The sequence below is a fragment of the Mauremys mutica genome, chromosome 17 (genome assembly GCF_020497125.1).
Source record: "Mauremys mutica isolate MM-2020 ecotype Southern chromosome 17, ASM2049712v1, whole genome shotgun sequence".
NCBI lineage: Eukaryota > Metazoa > Chordata > Testudines > Geoemydidae > Mauremys > Mauremys mutica.
Genome location: NC_059088.1, coordinates 24,106,026 through 24,126,351, shown reverse-complemented (window position 1 = coordinate 24,126,351; position 20,326 = coordinate 24,106,026). Strand labels below are relative to the sequence as shown.

Here is a 20,326-nt window from a genome sequence, read left to right as displayed (position 1 = left end):
CTCACATTCTCCCTCAGTTCCCTCTCACCACCCCCCTCTGCCTTGATGCCGCAGACCAGCACCCTCCTTGCTCCTAGCAGCGGGGAGCACACTCGTCCTAGGGCTCAGATTGAGCCAATCCTGGCCTAGATGTTGGATGCTGGCCCGGCGTGCCATGTTGCCCTCTAGCAACTGGCCCATATAGAGGATAATGGCCTATTACTGCTACCAGCTAACGGAGTTACTCCTTTATCTCAGAGGGTGGAGGGCCAGGTCTGTGCTTTGGTGGGGAAGATGCCAGGTTCCAGCCCTGCTGCTGGCCCATGGTGCAGGGCCTGTTATATTTATGGGGTGGTAGAAATTATTTCAAACAAAAATAGCATTAGCAACCCCCGCACGGGGGGTCACTATCCCACCAATGGCCCAATAGAGGCAGCTGGCACCATATTCCCCTCACAATCCACGAGTGGGTTTTAGACTCTCAACCCCCACAAAAGGTAGGGAAATGGCCTAGCGGATAGAGCACTGAGCTGGGACTCAGGAGACTCATGTTCTATTCCCAGCTTGCTGGGTGACTTTGGGCACGTCGCGTCCCCGCTCGGTGCCTCAGTTTCCCCAGCTGAGAAATGGGGATAACGATAGTGCTCTGCTGATGGAAAGAGCTAGGGATCATTATCGTTATTTACAGGTGGGGAACCCAGGCACAGGGAGGGAGTGATTTGTCCAAACTCGGCAGCAGAGCTGGGAATAAGATCCAGGTCTCCTGATTCCCAGACCAGTGCCCTACTCACAACACCCTCCTCTGTCACCACCGACAAGTGTTTTCCCTTGGCTCTCCCCTCTCTCCTCTAGCCTAAAGGTCTCTCCTCTGCCCCAGGGGACCAGAGCAGCTGGGGGCGGGGGGGGGGCGACCGAGCAGCGCTTACCGAAAACACCCTCTCGGGGTGGCCCTTGGCTCGCATGTTGGTGTCGTGAACCTGCTTCAGCACCATCCAGGCCTCGTCGTGCTTCCCGTTCTGCAAGAGAAAATCCAAGGGGGCAGCGTGGGGCAGGCTGCCCCCCACTGCCAGCTCGTCCAGAGCCCCCAGTGCTAGGCACCTGGGCTACTGCAACACGGCCTACAAGGGGCACCCCACTGCCCCATGCTCCCTGGCTTGAAGGGAGGTCAGCCATGCAGGAGATGCCCCTAAGAATTAGGGTCACCTCGGCCAGCTCTCAACCGGGGGTCCAAGGCCCCCTGGGGGGGGGAGCAGATTTCAGGGGGTCCGCCAAGCAGGACCGGCATTAGACTCACTACAGCCCAGGTCAGAAAGCCGAAGCCCCGTTGCCCCGAGTCCCGCCACCCGGGGCTGAAGCCGAAACCTGAGCAACTTAGCTTTGCGGGCCCCAGGCAATTGCCCTGCTTGCTACCCCCTAATGCTGGCCCTGGCTTTTATACCGTGGAGGTTTTATAGCACATTGCGGGGGCCTCAGAAAGAAAAAGGCTGAGAACCCCCGATCTAGGCACCCCGCACCTCGTGCCAGCACTGGCCTCCCTCTCAGACCAGGCCCTGAGCCAGGTGTCGCCGCCCTCCAGGTATCATGCCCCACCGCTGCAGCCAGAATGGCCCTTCCTTCCCGGCCCCCTCCCCACCTGCGCACGGGGGCATGGCCACGAGTCACCCAAACAAACGGTAGAGCCACGGGACGCCCCATGCTGCCAGCGGGCTCTAAGCACCGTCCCTGCCCCAGGCTGCTGATTTAGCATTGGAACAGGTGCTGCTGGGTTGACAGGAGCTGCCTTTCCATCCCCAGAGCTCATACGGAAGCACCAGCTTTCTGCATCGCCCCCCGTCGGTCCTGGTGCACCTGTTCACCGCTGAGGCTGATGGGTTCATTGCTAGGCCCAGGGCGGTGACCCCAAAGCCCCGTCTCAGATAGTCCAGGAGCAGCCTGGGACTATCTCTAGTTTCTACTGCAGGAGGTTGGAGCAGAGCTGGGGCCCAGTTCAGCACCCGGTTTCCATACCCCAGATCCAGCCTGTGCCCCCTTTCTGCCTTAGATCCTGCTGCATCCCAGCCCAGGGCCCCAAACGCGGACACGCACAGATTAGTCCTTTCTGGCGCCCTCCCCGCATCGAGCTGCACGGCCTTTACCTCCAGGAAGAAGCGTGGGCTCTCGGGCATGGTGGTGAGAGCGCCGATGGCAAAGACGGAGGGGAAGGCGCAGACCAGGACAAAGACCCTCCAGCTGTGGAACTGGTACGCGGATCCCATCTGGAAACTCCAGCCTAGGGAACAGGATGGAGGCAGGAGAGGAGAGGAGGGAAAAACAGGAGGAGGAGGAGTGAGACGTGGTAGAACTCTGGTTACATCTAGAGCTGACTGCCGAGAGTTACAAAGGGATCTCTTTAAACGGGGTGACTGAGGAACAAAAGGGCAAAGGAAATTCAGTGCGGATACGTGCAAAGTAAAGCACATTGGAAAACCAAATCCCATCTATACAAACAAAACAGCAGGGTCCAGATTAGCTGTTACCATTCACATACGAACATAAGAACGGCCCTACTGGGTCAGGCCAAAGGTCCCTCTAGCCCAGTGTCCTGTCTTCCAACAGTGGCCAGTGCCAGGTGCCCCAGAGGGAATGAACAGAACAGGTGATCATCAAGTGATCCATCCCCCTGTCATCCGTTCCCATCTTCTGGCAAACAGAGGCTAGGGACACCATTCCTGCCCATCCTGACTAATAGCCATTGATGGACCTAATCTCCATGAACTCATCTAGTTATTTTTTGAAGCCTGTTATGGTCTTGGCCTTCACAACATCCTCTGGCAAGGAGTTCCACAGGTTGACTGTGCGTTGTGTGAAGAAATACTTCCTTTTATTTGTTTTAAACCTGCTGCCTATTAATTTCATTTGGTGACCCCTAGTTCTTGTGTTATGCGAAGTAGTAAACAACACCACCTCTCTCTCATGAGAGAGATCTTGGAGTCATTGTGGATAGTTCTCTGAAAACCTCCACGCAATGTGCGGCGGCCATCAATAAAGTGAACAGACTCTAGGAACCATCAGGAAAGCCTCCCATCCCGAGGGTGTGGTGGGGAACTGGAAGAGTGTGGGAGGAGCAAAGCAGGATCCAGGGTCCCAGTGGCCGGCAGGCAGCCTCTCTGGCGTGACTGACACCCCTGGAGCAGTCCAGAGCCTGGCACTCAGGGTTTAAATGCCACCCCAGACTGCCTGCTGCCCCAACACGCCCCCTTAGCGAGAATTTCTTTCCCAACTCGTTATCTTGCAATCAGTTCAGCCTAGTGCACATAACAAAGCCCCTGGTCTGACACACAGGAGCCCTGGATGTTGTTAGCATCCACATGCCAGCTGGGGCACATCTCAGAGTCAGTTTCGGGGCCAGCATCCTCCTACACACATGCCCTCTGTTCCTACACAGCCAGTGTGGCCTGGCCCAGAGCAGGCGCAAGAGGGGAGTTCAGGCCCACCAGATGTCTCTGCTGAGGCTGCCAGCCTGGGGGTGTGAATGGCTGGGATGGCGAAACACAATCCACGCAGACAGCTAGGCTGTGACAACTGGTGTGAACTGGAGGGGTAGGGGCTACAGAGCTGAAGCTGGTCCAAAAAATATGGGCTTTCCCCCCTGGAAAATTTTGATTTTTCAGCAGAAATGTGAATACCGGAAGATTTTGATTTGGAAATGCCACTCTGGTGCCTCATGGGAGCTGTAGTTCGGGTGCCTGATTCTCTATAGGCCAGGCTGCCTGGCTGGACTACATGTCCCATGATGCACCACAGTCTCCCCCCCACTTGGAAAGGGGAGGTGGTGCATCTTCAGAAGCCCTAGCCATGGTGCATCATGGGAGATGGAGTCCAGCCCAGGAGTCCAGCACATAGGGGAAAATGGGGGACAGGAGGCACCTAAACTACAACTCTCATGATGCACCATGGTGGTATTTCTGAATCAAAATGTTTCTGCTTTGAGGCACTAGAGGATTTTCTGAGGGAAGCAGACACTTCTTGCAAAAAAAATCATTTAGTAAAAAAAAATCCAATTTTTTTGTCAGAAAAGAGTTTGAATGGAAAATTTTCAGCCACTTCTATCCATAGTCCATTACTAGCACCCCCTGACCCACCCATTCTTTGACACAGTCTTTGCTGGAGCAAGAGGGGAGACCACGGTGGTCTTCCCAGCACAAGAGGGACGGGAGCACCAGCTGGCCCCCTTTTCTCTTACCGTAGTGCGGGATGATGGCCCAAGCCATGGCTGATGCGTAGATGCCCCCGATCATCCAGAACATGCAGAGCCAGCTCAGGTGCTCACCTCGCTTCTCCTGAGCTAGGAACTCTGAGAAGTAGGAGAAGACAATGGGGATTGAGCCCCCGATGCTGGGAAAGGGAGGAAGAAAACATGGATCAGAACAGCTTCCAGTAGGAGAGAGCCTGCAAGGGCTGGCAATCCTCATGCTGCGGGGCATAAGCTCATTGCCAAATGGGAAAGGGGTCAGGAAGGACTCGTCCGCACCCTACTGCAAGGTGCTGAGGTTTTAACACCGTCCTCTGAAGCCAGGAAAGCAGCTTCACCATCAGCCTGATGAAATATAGCAGCAGGTAGTGGAGGCTACCAAGTTAGAGAGGCAGTGGGTGGAGCAGGTCATATACCTGGGCTAGATTAATTACGTGTTTGCTTAGGGCAGGGGGGGAAAAGATCTGAGACTGGAGGGATTCCCCGTTACTGACTCTTATTCCACATCCATTGCAGACACACCAGCCTGGCCAGATTCCGGCACTGGGTCTGGACGTTCCTTTCCACAGCGTTGGTTTTCTCGGGGAAGCCTGCTCTTAATTACCTTAATTACCAGCAGATTTCTGCTGGCAGATTCCAGGCGGTGCTCCCCAGAGAAGGGGAATTCAGAGGTGCACGCGGCATTAGCATCTCAATTCATTACGGCACCTGCTTTCCTGCCCAGATGTGGGAGCTAGCTTGATCAGGCAAAGTGGCAACTTGGCTTATAAACCCACTGGGAGAAGAGAGTTTAGGGGTTAGAGGAGAGGGAAGGGAGACAGGCTTCCTGGGTCCTGTTTCTGGACCAGCTACTGATTTGCTGGGTGACCTCGGACAAGTTACTTCAAGTTGCACCTTCCATATCAGTGGCCACCTTTGATCTCCCAGCCAGGCTCCTCCATTAGCATGAGCAGCAGGGATTCGAAGTGGGACCCTAACAGGGGATGGAGCCCCCTGGATGAGCTGGTAGTTGCTGCGTTGAGATTATCAGAGGGGAGGATGGGAGAATCTGGGCAGGATGTCCAAGGGGGAAGGGAGCAAATGGAAAAATATTACAGAATTTCCCGGGACATTTCCATTCCAGATCAAACCACTGGTCCATACAGTCTGATATCCCCACCTCCTGCCAGCTCAGATCAAACCACTGGTCCATACAGTCTGGTATCCCCACCTCCTGCCACCTCAGATCAAACCACTGGTCCATACAGTCTGGTATCCCCACCTCCTGCCATTTCAGATCAGATCTTACTGGCATCCCACCAGCTGCCACCCATTTGACCACTGGCCCATCTCTGCCAGTTTCCCACCTTCTACTATAACATATCCAGACTCTGGCCCATCTGCTAAGGCCTCCCGACTGCCTCTCGTATAGCAGCTCCGACCGCAGGTCTACCTAGCTCCCTCTCTTCGGATACCACGGCTCACCCAGCATCCCAGACTAGACCGTGCCAGTTCTGACCTGGCCCAGAGGAGACCTCAGTGGCTCTAAAAGCTCCGGGGAACGGGTTTTCCATCCCACCTACAAACATGGTGCACAGAGACTGGAAATGGCTCAGGATCAGTTTCGATCCACCAGCCATGACACGGCCAGAGGTGAACCTTCCCCTTGGCCCCCTCGGGGACCGGATCCCATCCGAGGGCGTGAACACGCCACCCTCCTGGCAGAGCATCCACGACGAGCGGGCTGGCTCCTGGCGGGCCTCCCTTACCCCACTCCGGAGAGCAGCCTGCAGAAGAGGAAGGTGCCGTAACCTTGCACGAAAGAGGAGAAGAAGGCGAAGACACTGTTGACCGAGAGGGAGATAAGGAGGCACTGCTTCCTGCCGATCCGATCCGCCAGGCCGCCCCACAGGAACGCTCCCACCATCATGCCCAGGTAGACGATGAGGCCTGGAGGGACACAGCAAACAGAGTGGCACCTGTCAGCAGTAACGACAGCCCTGGCGCTCCCTCGGGGCTCAGCAGAGCATGTCCATGCAGGGGCCGTGCAGCCACCAACGCCAGTGGAGTGCGGCAGGCGGGTAGCACAACAGCTTCTAGGAGGCAGGCAGTTAGAACAGGGAGAAGAAGAGTCAGGACTCCTGGGTTCCACACAAAACCCTGTGCTCTACGCACGAGACCCCACGCTTCTCGCAGAGCTGGGGAGAGAACCCAGGAGTCCTGGCTGCCAGCCTCCCTGCTGTAACCACTAGACCCCACTCAGAGCTGGGGAGAGAACCCAGCAGTCCTGCCGCCCATGCTGTGTCTGAACCCCAACCCCAATGAATTAGGAGCTCATAGGAGATGAAGATCCCTCCCTCCCATAGTGGGCAGCCCATCACTCTTCTGGCTGGCTGCTCTGTGCGGCTCCCAGTGCCTCCACTCCCCCCCCCCCTCCGCCTGCCTGCCCTGCCAGCAAGGGCTGTGATCTCCCAAGTTGTCCCAGCGACCCGTGGCTAATTTCATGCTGCACTTCTCTTCCACTGGGGGATGGGGGCACGAGGGGAGCCCTGCTCGCTGCCCCGGCTACCAGGACTGGTACGGGGGGCAGCCCGGTGCCACAGGGGGAATGGTGAGCCCAGGCGGGCAGGGGGCTGCTGTAACTGGGAGCAGGACATGGCAGGGGATGGGAAGGGAGGAAATGGGGAGAGATGTGCTATGGGGTACACTGAGCTGGGGGGCAGAGCACAGGGGGAAATAGGGGGCGCAGAGGGGACTGTGTCATGCTGCAGAACTGAGCTGCGGGGGGGCGAGCCCAGGAGGCAATGGAGGAGCAGAGGACACAATGCCACATTTCAGGGCTGAGATGGGAGGGGGGGGTTGAGCGCAGATGGAGATGGGGGGAGGTTCCTGTGATGCTGCAGGGCTGAGTTAGGGGGCAAAGCATGGGGCAGATAAGGGTGCCGGAGAGACTGTGTCTGGCTGCAGGGCTGAGCTCAGGGGGAGATCAGAGGGAGCGGGGGGACGGTATCACGCTGCAGGGCTGAGTTGGGAGGCAGAGCACAGGGGTGCAGGGGGGTGTCCCTGTAATGTTCCAGGGGAGGGGTGAGCACAGGGGGAGATGGGGGCACGGGCGGGGGAGCGGTCATGTCGCAATGCAGCTCTGAGCCGCCGATCGCTTCAGTACGGAGGGGAAACGAATCCCTCCAACCCCAGCCTCCAGTCCTGACATGGCAGAGTGTGACGGGGACTCCAACGCGGCACGTTCGCACCCCGGTGACGGCAGCTGTCGACCTGCATGATTAGCACGATCCTGATCCCTCCTCCCGGGGATTTCACGGCCCATCGGGCAGCTAAAGCCGAGAGGGCTGAGTCGGCCCCCGCAGCCGCCCAGGCTCGTCGGCCTAGCCGGGGAAGAGAAACATCCTCCCGCCTACGCAGGCCAGACCCTCATCTGCGTCGTGCCCAGCTCCTCTCCCCGCGAGCGGCCTGAGACAAGGATGAACACCCCCCCCCACGCACACACCCACGCTGAGTCACTCCTCCCTGGAGGCTGGCGGGCTCTCCCGGCCCCCCTGCCCTTCACGTCACTTTCAGGAGATGCTGCGGCTGCACCCCGGCAGGGGAGTTCTCGCCAAATCCTGACCGTTCAATCCAGGGGAGGGCTCCCCAAGGCGGACACATGGCAAGTGCTCGTGGCTGCCGCTTGCCAGGTCGCGGCCCGGGGCCAGCCAGAGCCCAGATTCTACCTCCAGTGACGCGCTCCTCAGTTCTCACGGCCTGGAATCACTCACACCCCCACCGGGGCGAGGCAGCTGCTCCCAGGGCTTAACGGATAACGAAAATCAAGCCATTTTTTTACATTCCTAACTGATGCAGCAGGCCCAGAGGTGCCGGGGCTATGAACTGCCAAGCCTAGAGGTGCCAGCCCGGGCCCAAATTAAACACTGGCTTCTCCTATGGAACCAGCCACCTATCACCAAGAGAGCACCCAGACAACTAAAGGCAACTTCAGAGCCTGCCTGGGCTCCTGGGGAGGGCTCTGGCCTGCGTCCTATTCCTGGCTCTGCTGCTGACTTGCTGGGCGACTTCCGCCAAGTCAATTCCCCGATGAAAGGGCACAAGGGCAAAACCAATTTTCCAGATGCAAAATGGACTCTCCAAGCCCCGCGGGACAGTCACCATTAATTGTCTCGTATCATGGCTGCGCCCGGGAGCCCCAGCCATGGGCCAGGCCCCTCTGGTGCTAGGTGCTGCACAAACCCAGAACAAAGAGACAGTCCCTGCCCCCGAGGAGCTTGCACTCTAAGTAGAAGGCAAGAGACACCAGCTGGAGGCAAAGCAATGAGGTAACACTGGACTAATATTAGCAATGAATCACTCAAGCTGGTGTAACAACTTTACAATGCCTGAATTCCAGGCTACAGTCATAAAACCACCCACGAAACATGAAAAGCCCAGAGAGCATCACCAAGGCTGGTGGCAGGCGGGGAAATGCAATCCTTGGATGGATAAAGTGGAGAATACTCAGCAGAAGCAGAGCCATGTTATCACCATTGTATAAGGCACTGGTGAGACCGTCCACTGCTACTAGCCCTGGGCAAAATTTTCCGTCTGAAATTGTTTCAGGATGAAAAAAATGCAGATTTTTTGTCGACCAAAACATTTTGCGAATTTGTATCAAATTCATTGAATCGTTTCAATCAACCAAAAATGTTTCACTTCCACATTTTTTAAGCAAAACTTTTCAATTTTTCAATTCAAGAATTACTCTGCCTGTTAAAAACTTACACCTTATTTCCAGTCTGAATTTGTCTAGCTTTAGCTTCCAGCAGGTTTTCTAATCCTTTAATCACTTTTGTGGCTCTTCTCTGAACCCTCTCTGAGCTCCCAACATCCGTCCAGATTGGCCGTCTCTCTCAGAGACACAGCCTAGCTCAACCAGAAGTTACGGGCTCCATGCAGGAATTGCTAGGGGAGGTTCTCCAGGTTGTGCTGTGCAGGAGGGCAGACGAGATGACCAGAACGGTCCCTTCTCGCCTGGAAATTGACACATCCAACAGAACTGACAGTCTGGACTCCCTGACGTTTCCAGAGGGGCTTTCAACTATGGCCCCAGCCCTGCAATCGATCCACGCAGGCAGCTCTGAGGAAGGTTCTGTCCGGGCTCAAGGATTGGATTGCAGGACCAGTCACCCTTCCAACAGAGCAATGATGGAAAGACTCCTGCAACCTCCCGTCACTCCTGTTTTACACCAGTATATTCATGGGGAGAATGAGGCTGCTTCTCTTCGGACCAAACCGGCGCTGGGACATAATGCAGGCGTTCTCGATGTCTGCAGACACCAGAAGGATAAGTACTAGCTCGAGCTGTCCACACCCCACGTCCCTCCACACTAATCCTGCTCCTGAGAATCAGTGGTCTGCAATGCCTTGATCCTTCTCCAGTCCACGCAGCAGCTGGTGGCTCCAGCTGGGAGACTGGGTCCCCAAGGTGACTGCACAGGCCCAGAAGGTGAACCCTGCCGGGCAGGGTTGGAGCATGGCCGTGACGGGCTGTATTCAGGGGCAGCTCACCCCGATGCCTATCCTAGTTGCGTGCAGAGGAGGCGCTGGTCTCCGGGGCGGTCAGTCCAGCCCTTCCGCCAGTGCTGAATCCACTTAAAACACAGGGGAGACATTGCCCCAACAAGAAATCATAAGCCAGCCCTGACTAGCAAAACTAAGAGACGAAGTCCAGCTGGGCTCCTGGGCTGGAAGAAGTGGCTTATTGGCGGGGTGGGAAGCCTGCCACCACAGCAACGCGGTGCAGTGCCGGGAGGCAGAGCGCAGGCAGAGGAGAAGCAGCTATTTTTATCCTGCCTTTCATTTCGATTTGAGCTGCAGTCATAGGGCCATCCGTCAGCGTAATACAAGGTGACAGGCCTCATGGAAGAGCAAAGAGCCACAACCATTTTCTTCTGGACAGATTGGGGTGGGGGGGAATTCAGGGAAGGGGGCATATGTGGCAAGGGGGCATCTACATTTCCAAATGGAGCCAGGAAGAACCGTATTCCTCAAGCCATCGAGCGTACAGCTGGCAGGAGCCATACGGCTTTGGAACCAGGGTGCCTGATTAATAGCCACACCCTTCCTACACTTGGGGCAGGGAGGTAAGAGAACTCCTAAGCCCCCTTATCCTCCCCCCCTCCGCCCATATACTGGGGTCATGCAAGCTTCTGTCCAACCCTGGTGTAAATCACAGCAGCCTCAGGGCTGCTCTAACTCACATTCTGTTTCCTATAGAACTCAAAAGGCTACCCATAGTGCAGTGCTCTCTAGCCATGCCCCTAATCCACCCCCATGCCAGGGGCTGGGAACAGGGCGGGTGCTAGGCCCGTATGCCAGATCTGCACTGGCTGGGAAGGCCTCTGCAGGGGGGTGGGATTCTCAGAGGGTTGTTTCCACCCCCTTTGTGCTGCCGGTGTGTGACTAGGGATACGTCCACACAGCAGAGGCGGGAGCTTTGCTCTAGCTGGCTCGGGTACCAATAGCAGTGAAGCTGCAGCAGCACAGGCTGCAGCCTAGGCTAGCCCTCCGAGGAAGGAGCCAGGGTACCGGAGCGGGCTGGAACTGAAGGCAACGCTGCTGTGGTTGCACAGCTATGGATACTCAGGCTGGCTCGATGGAAGCTAGCGCAGACCACACCCCATGGCTGCAGCACAGGCGTACCCGGCGAATCAGGGCCAGAGACATTAGAGACGGAACGACCTGGCAGAACCTCGAGGCTGGTGCAGGATTGTTCCCGTAGGGGGCATTTTCCAGCAGCCAGCTCCCACCCTCCCACTTATTCCAGCCAGAAACTTTCCTCCACTCAGGTGCCATCCCATTGAATCCAGGGCTGGGGGGGTCACACAAGGAGAGCAGAGATTGCCCCTCCATCCAACCCTAAAGGAAGAGGTCGTGCTCGTCCGCCCGGGCTTGGTTTGTTTCCTTCGGGAGCAGCCTTTGGTGCCCATGCTGCAGGGATGTCGATTCTCTGCCAGCTCTCGGCTCTGCGCCCCAGGAGCAAATCGCCCATCTTAGATTGTCAGCTCGTTGGGGTAGGGCCCAGCTTTTCGCTATGTGCCTGTACAGTGCCCCAGAAGTCGCGGGAGTGGAGTGTCCCATGGTCTGTACAGCACCCTGCACGTGGGGGGTGCAGGCCACAGCCGTACAGCACCCCACACTGGAGGGGGGTCCCAGCCCACGGCCCGTACAGCACCCTGCACCATAGGGATCCATGATTTGTGGCTCCTAGATGTTACCACAATGGTAAGTAATCAAACGTCTGGCACAGAGGATGGGACTGGGACATGGGGACTGTCCCCTCTCAGCCACCCTTTCCCTCCAGCAGCAGGATCCAGAGATGGCGCAGCGGGGTGGCTTCTCTCCGCTCCCCGTTGCTGCATCCCACTCACGTCCCATCTGGCTCCTCCACCACTGGCCCTGGGGGTCTGTCCTCTCCCCACCCCACTTGCTGAGTGGACGCAGCGTATCGCTCCCAACGGCCAGATCCACCTGGAAGTCCCCAGATCCACCTGCCAGCCAGAGCAGGGCACATGAAGCCCATCTCCCGCCTCGTGCCAGGGAAACCCAGCTGCATCGCCCTGCATAGCCTCCAATAAGCTTACAACGCGGCCATATGCCACACCCAGTGTGCAAGGCGCCACCGACTGCCCCCTCGCTTCACAGGTTCCCCCGGGGCTCAGTCCTTCGCCGCACCCGTGCCCAGCAGTTTGACCTGCCGCTGGATCCCCATCGCCCAGTGTGCCGCACTGAGCACTGGCAGGGGACGCCAGCCCCCACTCCGGTTTCCAACGGCTGCCTCGCGCCTCCGCCGCGATGGAGGATCAAAACGAGGAGCAGCCCAGGGCTGAATAGGCAGATTCGTCCTTCTTTGCCCCTGGCTCCTCCACCAACCCAGCGCCAAACTCCCGCACACCCTGGTTTACTGCTGTGTATTGCAGGGGCTCCCCTCTCTCCAGCTCCATTTCCTCCGACCCTTCCGTTCCAGCGCCTGGAGCCTTTACGCGCAAGGCAGCTGCTCAGGGTCCTGGCTCCCCTACTTACACTGGGGCAAAGCCCCGTGTGACCACAGTGCCCCTGGCACCGCCTTGCCCAGGCCGTGGCTTCGAAGGGAAGGGCACCAGGGTCAAGTCGCCCCGTTGGAAGTCTCCCAACCAGAGTCCGATGCCACTTAAGCCTGCTGAGCTCACAACAGCTGCCAAGGGCACGGCCCCAGGTGGGACCCGGGCGTAGAACCAGCCAGCTCTGTGGGGCTTACAAGAGAGATGGCCGGTCTGCAGGCGGCCCTGTCCTCCGCGCCCCGGAAGCTCAGCGTGGTAACAAACCCAGTGGCTTTATCGGTCACGTTTACGTTTGAATTCAGCACTGTCAAGCACCGCAGCGTGGCATGCCAACACCGCTCTGCCCTGCAGCTGGCACGGAGGAGCTCTTCGACACCGACAGAGGTGCCCCCCAAAGCCCACCAGAGTTGGGGGCTCAGCCATGGGGGGGAGGAACAAACCACTCATGGTTCATCTTAGGCACAGCCTCCCTAAAGACCAACACTACACTGTTCTCCAGTAAGAGCCCCCAGCCAACTCGGCTGCGCTTGGGGCTACGGAGTAACCGATCCTGCAGACTACTGGGGTACCGCAAGTAAAGCGAGGAGAGGAGGGAGACACGCGGGAAAAACGTGAGTTAGAAGCAGAACGGTTTCCAAGCAGAGTGTTGCAGCTTCCCTCCCCGAGCATGTTCAGCCAGAGCTCGGGCTCCGAGAGCGAAGGTGGAAGTGGAGTTGACCTGACCCTTTGCAGAAACAGCTCCCCGCCTCCCCCCATGCTCAGAAGACAGGCAGAGTCCTGCCACAGGCCCTTTCATCCGAGCACAAGGCAAATGCTTCGGAAAGGTGGCTGGACGGCATGAGAGATGGGCCTTTTCCGGGAAGCCTGCAGGGCCAGCGAGGGAGGCAGAGAATAAAGCCAGCCTCCCCCGTAATGAGGCGTGCAGACCCGGTGCAAAGCTCGGGAAGGAAATGCTCAGGCTGCTGCTAAGGGTGCTGGGGGAGAGGGGAGCTGATGAGGGGACATGCCAGTGACTGGCAGGCTCAGGGTTACGGGCGAATGGCTTATCAAAGGGAGAGACCCTGAAGCCTAAGGAATTAGTCCTCAGGTCCCGCAGACAGACAGGCGTGGGCCAGGACTGGGGCTGTTATCAGCCAATTCAGAACACGTGGCCTGGGAACCCTGGGTGGGAGGTAGAGTGACCAGACAGCAAGTGTGAAAAATCGGGATGGGGGTGGGGGGTAATAGGAGCCTATATAAGAAAAAGACCCAAAAATCGGGACTGTCCCTATAAAATCGGGACATCTGGTCACCCTAGTGGGGAGGGAACTGTAGTTATTAGTCCTGGGGTAAGCTACACCAAGAGGCAGGGGGTAGACTGGAGACTGGGTTCTATTCCCAGCTCTGGGAGGGGCTAAAGCAGGGGGCTGGGAGTCAGGACACCTGCGTTTTTTAGTCCAGTGGTGGGAGGGGAGTTCGGTCTAATGGTTAAAGCAGGGGGCTGGGAGTCAGGACACCTGGGTTTTTTAGTCCAGTGTTGGGAGGACAGTTGTGTCTAGTGGTTAAAGCAGGGGGCTGGAAGTCAGGACTCCTGGGTTCTATTCCCAGCTCTGGGAGGGGGACCACGGAGACAGGCCCAAGCAAATCCAAGCACTGAATTAGCAGCTCGACATTCCTGGCAACTGCTGCCAGGCAGGGTCCTTCCAGAGTTCATGCCGGGCACCACCAGTGGGAGTTCAGCGAAAGGGCCGGAGACCTCTGGGGATGGGGAGCGCAGGGCAGAATGAGGAGCTTCCCTGACGAACTGCTGCGCAGCCCAGATCCCGTCAGTGCAAGTGAATGTTCCCCTAAAGTGCTGGAAGGAGCAACGCAAGGGGCCGGGCCGGCCGCTACGCCAACACAAAGGGGAATCAGCCTCCCGCACAGCTGGGCGCTGCCTCGTGGTTCCACACAGACACACGCATGTTCCCCCTGCACACACGTGGCCCCCTTATCCCTCCACCTGTGCTCATCCTGCACACCCCACCCCGTGCCCGGGTCTCATCTTGCACGCATCCCCATGCACGCGCACTCCTGCCGTGCCCTGCCCCATGCCAGCAACAGCTCTCGCAGCTGGAGATCTCCAGAGGGCCATGCCAAGCAGCGACCAAGCAGCTCCTGGGGTCTGGGCCGGGGTGAAGGCACTTTTCACGCTCAGGCCCGGGACGGGAGTGGCTGAGAGTCAGCCCTGTGGTTGTCATGCGACGAGTTTGCTGGGGCTCAGTCTAGTTCCTAGCAGGACAGGGAGGTCCCCCGCTCATAGCCGCTGGGCAGACGGACTCCGCAGACAGGCCAAGGATTGAAAGGGTCGTGGAGACTGAGCGCCCCACAAATGTGGGGGGGGCCTCCCTCCCCAATCTCCATAGTTTTTTCAAGGGGGGGGTAGCTCCCGCTTGGGGCTGTGACGGGCAGTGCTCGAGGTGGGAGGGGAGCGAGCTTTGCCGCAATGCGGCCTGCACCTGCTCAAATCGCTGCATGCCAGGGGCGTCAATCTGGTGCCTTCCTCTAGCACAAAATTCACTTGAAATCCAGGCTGCTCTGGGCCTTCCTCGTGTTCCCAGACTCCTGCCCCCCCCCCCCCAATTATAGCAGCCCCACCCCTCTTCTCTGCAGCCGTTCGGGCAAGATTTCCTCCTGCTTGCTTTCATTTGGATTTAATTCCCACTAAGCCCTTTGCGGCAATGCTGAGGCCCGGAGGGGCTGTCAGTGGTGCAGAGAGATAAGCTGGGGGCCCATTCACATTGGCTAAATTATGCCGGTGTTCGAGGATGGCAGAGGGAGAAGGAGGACGACGCAGGGGGTGAGTCACCGACTGTCACTGCCGTCCGGGAGCTCTCGCCCGTCGCAGCATCCAAAGGGATTTCAGAGCAGGAGCCACCCCTGGCTACAAATCCAGCTCCCACCCCATATTTCCACCTCCGTTCTACCAAGCGAGCCCTTCACTGTCATTAGCCTCACAATTATCCATCTGGGAGACAGAGTCGGGTTAGGAAAACAGTGTGTCCTAATAGAGAGATCATTCGCCTGCAGTCAAGCAATCCGGGTGCGAATTCCACCTGGGCTACAGGCCGGCTGGGGGACACGAGAGGTCTGGTCTACATCCCAACCGCTGAGCAAATCCTACAGAGCTTGGCCTCTCTGCGCCTCAGTTTCCCCCTCTAGTCTGATCTCCTGTATCACAGGCCAGGGAGCTGCTCCAAAATAATTCTGAGAGCAGATCCTTCAGCTCCGGACCGAAAGCCCCTCCAGACTCTAGTTAGGCAGAGATGCGGCAGCAGGGCACAGGTACACCCCACCCCTCGGGGCTCCCCAGCCCCGCTGCCAGTGTCAGAGGGCCGGGGTGGGCTGTTGGCTCTGTCTGGGACGTTCAGACACGGTAGCTGTTCCTCCCAAGCTCGATCAAATCCACAAGCTACCAATATTGATCCCAGCCCGCCCTGCTCCCCCAGCTTCCTTGGGCCTGCATCTCCCAGGTGCAACGGCCTTTCCCACCAGGCTCCCGTCATGTGGGCGCCAGCACTGACTCAGCAGGAATCAAAGCTGCAGGGACCCACTCGGGAGAGAGCTGGCTAGTTCCCGAGAACCCGTCTTCATGGCCATGCAGGGGTTGGGAGGAGACCCCGAGAGCTGCTGGCCTTTAGCCACTGGGACCGGACAGTCAGGGACACGAACACACTCAGGACAGAGCATGCACGTCTCAAAGCCGGGGGAGGGGCTGAGAGTCCGGACTCCTGGGTTCCAATCCCAGTTTTGGGAGGAGTGCGAGGTCTAGTGGTTAGAACAGCAGTCTGTGGGAGTCAGGACCCCTAGGTCCTATTCCCAGCTCTCTAACTAACTGTGTGCTAGACCCAAGTCATTTCACTTCGCTGCTTCCCATGGGGAGGATATTGACCAGCCTTAGGGGACGGATCATGGGGCCTGACCTGTAAGACACTGAGATTCTCCAACAAAGAGGTGAAGAGCCGTGACAAACCAAATCCAGGACTTCCAAGGGCTTGATGGATTTCAATACGGCGCAGGGCAGATAGAACTCAACCTCCCACCCCAAAAAGCCAAGTCCCTGCCACTTTAGAATCCCCGCCAGCTGTTAGCAGTACAGGGGCTATGACACAGAGCTTGGGAAATCTGATTCCATCCACCAGAGAGCAGTGGCAGGCCTCAGGCACACACACAGCAGCCGCTGCAGAAATTACATGAGCCAAAACCAAAACCCCGCATTGGAGGGGTGGGAGGAGGGCAGAGTGCACCCACTGGGAAAGCAATTTACAGGACTCCCTGTGGAACAAGACTACCCTCTGTTCACACAGCACAGCCAGGGCAGAAACCCCAGTAGCCATGTGCTAGGGGAGAGGCAGCGAAAGCTGACTGAGCCTCTCCCAGCTTTCGAAGGTGGCCTGCAGCCATGGGCCAAAAGAAAAACAAATCGCAGACATGCCTGGCTGCGTGGGGCCCGGATCCCATTCCGGCCATGCCCTGCGTGCCCCCTGCAACAGCACAACCCAGGGTGGGTTCATCCTGGGCTACTAAACCAACAGGGGTCTGTCTGGGGCTGGGAGCCACTGTTACTACTTTTGCTCCCAACAGCATGGTACGGCGCTGCGTCACACCAGCTGAGAGCCCAGAAGGGAGAATAATCTGAACTCCCACTCAGGGCCAGCGTCCTCCCCCTTTTACTGTGGCCTTGGCAGGAGTGCAACTCAGGGCTTCTGCAAAACCCCATCCGCTATCCCACCGCACACACCAATTATTCTAATCTCATAGGATCTTGGGGCAGGGAGGGGGCTCTCTGCACACTAAATCCTGAGCCTTGCAGGTGATGGTGGTGGTGGGCGGACCCAACTGAAAGGCTTTGTAGCAAGTGGGGCTCCCCCGCAAAAAAAAGGCTTGAACCGGGCAATGCGCTAACCGTGAGAGTGCTAGGCACTCAAAATGACTGCATCACCCACAGCAGAGCACTCCCACGTGCATTTGGGAGCAGGACACCAAGAGGGGTGGAGTTGCTAAAGGAACTTTCAGCTCACAAGGACCCCACCCCACATCGAGCCAAAGGGAGTGCCTATATCTCCCTGCCTGCCTTCCCAGCATTCACTGCTTTGGGCCTATGGTTGCTAGGCTCCCTCTGGGAACACCATCCCCCAGAATGCCTCTTTCCCCTTCAAGGGTTGGCGTCCCTCCCTTCCCTCCTGGCATCCCAAGGACTTACCCAGCATGCCTTTGTTGGAGTCGGACAAGCACATGTCCTTCTCGGCACTGGGGAGGACAAAACCCACCACGAAGACCTCCACGCCATCGGCCATGAGGGCCAACCCTAGCACAAAGTAGAGCGTCCACTGGAAGCGCCCGTGGCCGCACTCCTGCAAGATGAGCTCGTACTGCTGGGCCAGCTCCTCCTTGTCCTTCTTCTTGTCCCCTTCCAGATCCTCGAAGTCTCTGAACTCGCTTACCACCTGCTGGTTGTCGGCCAGGTGGTCCCCGGCCTTCAGGGAGTCATTGCGGGGGATGCCCTGGTACTCGCCCTCGTAGATCTCGTCGTCCTCGTCGTGCCCTTCGGTGGCGTCGCTGGAGGCCCCTTCCTCGTCGTTGGCTGACTCGCCACGGTAGTAACCGTCCTGGGGCTGGTAATCCTCCTCGTCGTCATCCTCCTCGAAGCGGGAGTAGGAGCGCTTGGTGTATTCATCCTGCACGCGGTCCACGCCCTTGCCCACCTTCTTAGTGGCATGCTTCTTCACCTCCTTGGCAATGTCCTTCGCCCCCCGGATGAAGGCCGTGCGGTCCCTGAACCCCTCATCCATGGCTCTGCCCTTGTTGACGCCCCGCCTTCAGATCTGACTGGCGCGAGGAAGAAGAGGATGGGAACCGCCTTTGATGGGGGTGTGTGTGGAGGGCAGGTCTTCCTGGATGAGCACGCAGGGCCCCTCCCTGTCTCCTCAGGCAAGGGGGTAGCGGTGGGACTCTTCGGCGGGCAAGGAGGACGCAGCTTTCCAACGGCGGCCGATCGAGGGCACTGAACCGCGACCCATTCGCTTAATCCAGGCTTGAGACGCCGGAGTGGCCAGGCGGGTCGATTGGGCGAGTCTCCCTTGGGCGGCAGCAGAAGGAGACAGTCCTGGGAGGGGGAACAAACACAGAGGGGGGCGTTATCAGGTAGGAAAGGGCATCCATGCTCCCTCTCTCAAAAGCCACTTCCCGGTGGAGGAGGCTGCTGTCTGTACCGCATGGCTGGGGAACAATTCAATACCTAGGCCCTAACGCCAAATGAAGTACCTCAAAAACACAACAGGCAAAATTACAGACAAGGCTCTACAATGGTTTGCCAAGCAGGATGCTAGACGTTGGCAAAGGTCCCCTGAAAACCCACATTTGAAAAAGCTCAAAATATGCTGACAGGGCAGCTGCGCCGCTGTAGCGCTTTGAGGAAGACGCTCTAAGCCGACGGGCAAGAGCTCTCCCGTTGGCACCACAGTGAGAAACGGAAGCCAAAATCAAGGTGACATAACTGAGGATGACCCATGCAGAGCGGACAATGATACCAAAACACAAGGCCAATTGCTGAATGGCAAAGAAGGAGGACGATGCGTTAGTTTGATATTGATGGAATGTCAATGGTTTACTTTAGAATAACTAACAGAGTGCCTTGCCCATAGGCTGGAGAGCCTAGGGCTAAACCAACCCTGCTTACAGGATGGCGCCCACCTGTCTAGTATAAAAGGCAGGAGGAAGGTGCAGAGGTGTATCTGGTTGAGAGAGAGAAAGGAAAGGAAGGAACGCACGCACGCAAACTTGGAAGCAGGGCTGCGCTCCAGCCAGAGAGAGCTGGCGGAAGCAGGTGGCGCTCATGACTGGGGGCTTCCTTGAAGACTGTTGTGGATTATTTTGTGGTTAAGGACTCTGAGGTTTGCGTGAACTTTATTTGCCATTAAGCCAGCCTGAGTCTGGGGTGCTGTGAGTCACAGCATAGGCGATGTGGAGTACTTCCGGGGGCGAACGAGGGCAGGGTAAAAAACCCTTTCAAACGACCCCCAGGCCCAGGAAGCAGCCACACTGCTACAAACAGCATAGACGGGAGAATGGAAAAACAAATCATGAAAACGTGGATCGATGGAGAACTGGGTACGTGTGACGTTAAATAAAGTTGGTTGCAGGAAAGTGAAAGACTCCAATGTGGAAATGTGGAAGAACCAAGTGAATGAGGGCCCAAATCAGAGAAATACCAGACTGGAAACTGAAGGGATGAGACCAAAAGAGGAGCCCGGAGGCCAGAATGTGAGACAACCATCAGGAAGGGTAGGAGAGCTTCCCAGAACTTGGGTCCCCACCTATTCCATTTTATCTCTTTACTGTCTGGCATAAACATAAGTGACAATTGTCTGAAAATATATGAATTAAGGCAAAAATTGATTAAGCCTAAATTAGTTAGACTCATGCCTCAGTTTCCCAGCTTACAGAGCCTAACACCATGGGCTCTGTTAGATTGAAACTGTTAAAATCACAAGCTATCACTTGAATTTGCAGTTTCCCAGTCCTGCTTGCAAGCTAGAGGGCTCAGCCAGGAGTGTCCAATCACAGTAAGCTCTGCAGAAAGCCAGCTTAGAATAAGGTGGGGTGAGTTGTACCGCTCCACTTTAGGGAGCAGCCTGCTTTGTCTCTCACTGGCTTTGGGTCCTTGGGTGTTACCATTCTGGAGTTTAAGTAATAAAGTCATGTTCCAGGGCAACCTTTCAGCAAGAGTATTCATGGTTTTTATCTAACTTTCCTGTGCGTACGCCTGAACATAACAGGGACCTGATCCAGGACTGGGGCTTTAGGTGATACCATAATACACCTAATAGCAATGAACATGTACAGCGCCTAGCACCATGGGGTCCTGGCCCATGGGTGGGACTCCTAGGTGTTATTGTATTACAAATAAATAACTTAAAAAAGATCCCCATGTTCTCCAAGCCAGGATTCCAAGTCATTAGTAATTTTGGAGGTCCAGTTTATGACACCGTGGAAGAGACTGATTTCCAGACAGTGCTGAGCCCCGTCCTCT

The 20,326-nt window shown here is 57.1% G+C and overlaps 1 protein-coding gene across 4 annotated transcripts in view; it reads right to left on the bottom strand.

Moving 5' to 3' along the window:
- The window catches only part of SV2A (synaptic vesicle glycoprotein 2A), a 67,339-nt gene that overhangs the window by 15,779 nt on the left and 31,234 nt on the right, over window positions 1-20,326 (bottom strand). For 2 of the 4 annotated variants that reach the window (XM_044991717.1, XM_044991716.1), the window contains 5 exons: window positions 17,498-18,400; window positions 5,959-6,139; window positions 4,202-4,353; window positions 2,115-2,248; window positions 906-995 (listed from right to left, as the gene is read on the bottom strand). In XM_044991717.1, coding sequence (XP_044847652.1) covers window positions 906-995; window positions 2,115-2,248; window positions 4,202-4,353; window positions 5,959-6,139; window positions 17,498-18,086 — 1,146 coding nt within the window. In that variant the 5' untranslated portion in view covers window positions 18,087-18,400. Of the gene's footprint in view, window positions 1-905; window positions 996-2,114; window positions 2,249-4,201; window positions 4,354-5,958; window positions 6,140-7,462; window positions 7,587-17,497; window positions 18,401-20,326 lie in introns of those variants that run through there. The other 2 variants (XM_044991718.1, XM_044991719.1) reach the window with 2 other exon arrangements.